The 2,272-nt window shown below is 26.8% G+C and overlaps 1 protein-coding gene across 1 annotated transcript; it reads left to right on the top strand.

Moving 5' to 3' along the window:
* Positions 1-202: 202 nt before the first annotated feature.
* PVVCY_1201860 (ATP-dependent RNA helicase DDX6, putative) lies at positions 203-1,714 on the top strand (the record flags this gene model as incomplete). Its single annotated transcript, XM_008625196.1, has 2 exons — positions 203-593; positions 804-1,714. 2 exons carry the CDS (start codon positions 203-205, stop codon positions 1,712-1,714), a joined length of 1,302 nt encoding a protein of 433 aa, XP_008623418.1.
* Positions 1,715-2,272: the final 558 nt, after the last annotated feature.

Raw genomic sequence — 2,272 nt, 5'->3', positions numbered from 1 at the left:
TATATAACATATCCTCTATATGTTTTTCATATTTTTTTCTACTATTTTCTTTTTTCAACAAATGAGATAAACAGTTATTCTATATAGATTACTATTTATACGTTTCATTTTAAAATTCTTATATAAATATAAAATTAAATTGCAATATATATAACACTTGTGTGTGTATTTGCATGTATATATAATATATATATACATCAAGATGAGTTATAAAACTAATTGTGTCGCTTCAAATGCTAATACCAATGCTTTGAATAATTCAAATAATTTAAATAAAATAGAAGACAATGTCATATTTGATGAAGCTTGGAAAAAAAAAATATTGGAGCCATTAAAAGATCCTCGGTATAAAACAGAAGATGTGACAAAAACCAAAGGAAATGAATTTGAGGATTACTTTTTGAAAAGAGAACTTTTGATGGGTATTTTTGAAAAAGGTTATGAAAAACCATCGCCAATACAAGAAGAAAGTATTCCCGTGGCTTTGGCTGGAAAAAATATTTTAGCTCGAGCAAAAAATGGGACAGGAAAAACCGCCGCGTTTGCTATTCCGTTACTAGAAAAATGCAACACTCATAAAAATTTCATTCAAGGTAAATCTACTCAAAAAATCAGTAAAGGAATGCATAATATATGTTTACATATATTGTATGCATGTTACCAATTTGTAGAATTTTTTTACATATAGAGAACCTTAACTCAATGTTTATTTTCTTTGCCTTATATATATGCAATATATGTATACGTATGTATTTATCTCTTTTTGCTCAAAAATGTTTATTGGGATTTTCTTTCGTTCACAGGTTTAATATTAGTTCCCACGAGGGAATTAGCTCTCCAAACATCTGCTATGATAAAAGAATTAGGAAAACATATGAAAATTCAGTGTATGGTAACAACTGGTGGTACTTCATTAAGGGAAGATATTATGAGACTTTATAATGCCGTTCATATTTTGTGTGGAACCCCTGGAAGAATCTTAGATTTAGCAAATAAAGATGTTGCGAATTTATCAGGATGTCATATAATGGTAATGGACGAAGCGGACAAATTATTGTCTCCTGAATTCCAGCCTATAGTAGAAGAATTAATGAAATTTTTACCAAAAGAAAAACAGATATTAATGTATTCAGCTACTTTTCCAGTCACTGTTAAAGAATTTAGACAAATTTACTTATCGGATGCTCATGAAATAAATTTAATGGATGAATTGACATTAAAAGGTATCACCCAATATTATGCATTTGTTAAAGAGCGACAAAAAGTACATTGTTTAAATACTCTATTTGCTAAATTACAAATTAATCAAGCTATAATATTTTGCAACAGTATAACAAGAGTTGAACTGTTAGCAAAAAAAATTACAGAATTAGGTTATAGTTCTTTTTATATACATGCAAGAATGTCGCAAACACATCGAAATCGTGTTTTTCATGATTTTAGAAATGGTGCTTGCCGATGTTTAGTTTCCTCAGATCTTTTTACAAGAGGTATCGATATACAATCTGTTAATGTAGTAATTAATTTTGATTTTCCTAAAAATTCAGAAACTTATCTACATAGAATTGGTAGATCAGGAAGATATGGTCACTTAGGGTTAGCCATTAATTTAATTACATATGAAGACCGTTTTAATTTATATAAAATAGAATTAGAACTAGGAACTGAAATTCAACCGATCCCTAACGAAATAGACCCATCCATTTATACTTAATTTGCAGTATACTACATCATAATGATGAGCACATATATATGCATATGCACATTGCGGCTTCAATGCAAAATTTATTTGTACACTTATATTACCAACTTATCCAACATATACAATACTTTTTTTATTTATCATCAATTTTTTTCTTTTTTCCCATTATACTTAATTTTTTTAAGCTATTGACATTATATTGGAGTATAAATTAATTAAAGCATAATATATTAATACACAAAAAATATATACATACATATATATGCATATTTGTACATTTTTTTTTGTTAAATTACTATATATAATTTCACCAAATTAAACACGCGAAACAAATATAATTGATTAACTAGGAATTCTGTTATATATATATATATATACACAATACACCTATATATCCATAATGAATCAAAATTCGACGTTATGGAATTCTTTAGTTTTTCCAAAGGATTTATTAATTAAAAAAATTAATGAAAATAAAACATGCAAATAGGAGAATAAATATATTTTTATGTTCTTTTTACTCGTAATTGCACACAAAAAATGTAACATAAATGCAATACTTCCGTGCTT

This window comes from Plasmodium vinckei (assembly GCF_900681995.1).
Source record: "Plasmodium vinckei vinckei genome assembly, chromosome: PVVCY_12".
Lineage (NCBI taxonomy): Eukaryota > Apicomplexa > Aconoidasida > Haemosporida > Plasmodiidae > Plasmodium > Plasmodium vinckei.
Note: the sequence above shows the minus strand (reverse complement) of the source record. Positions and strands in the feature narration are given on the sequence as shown.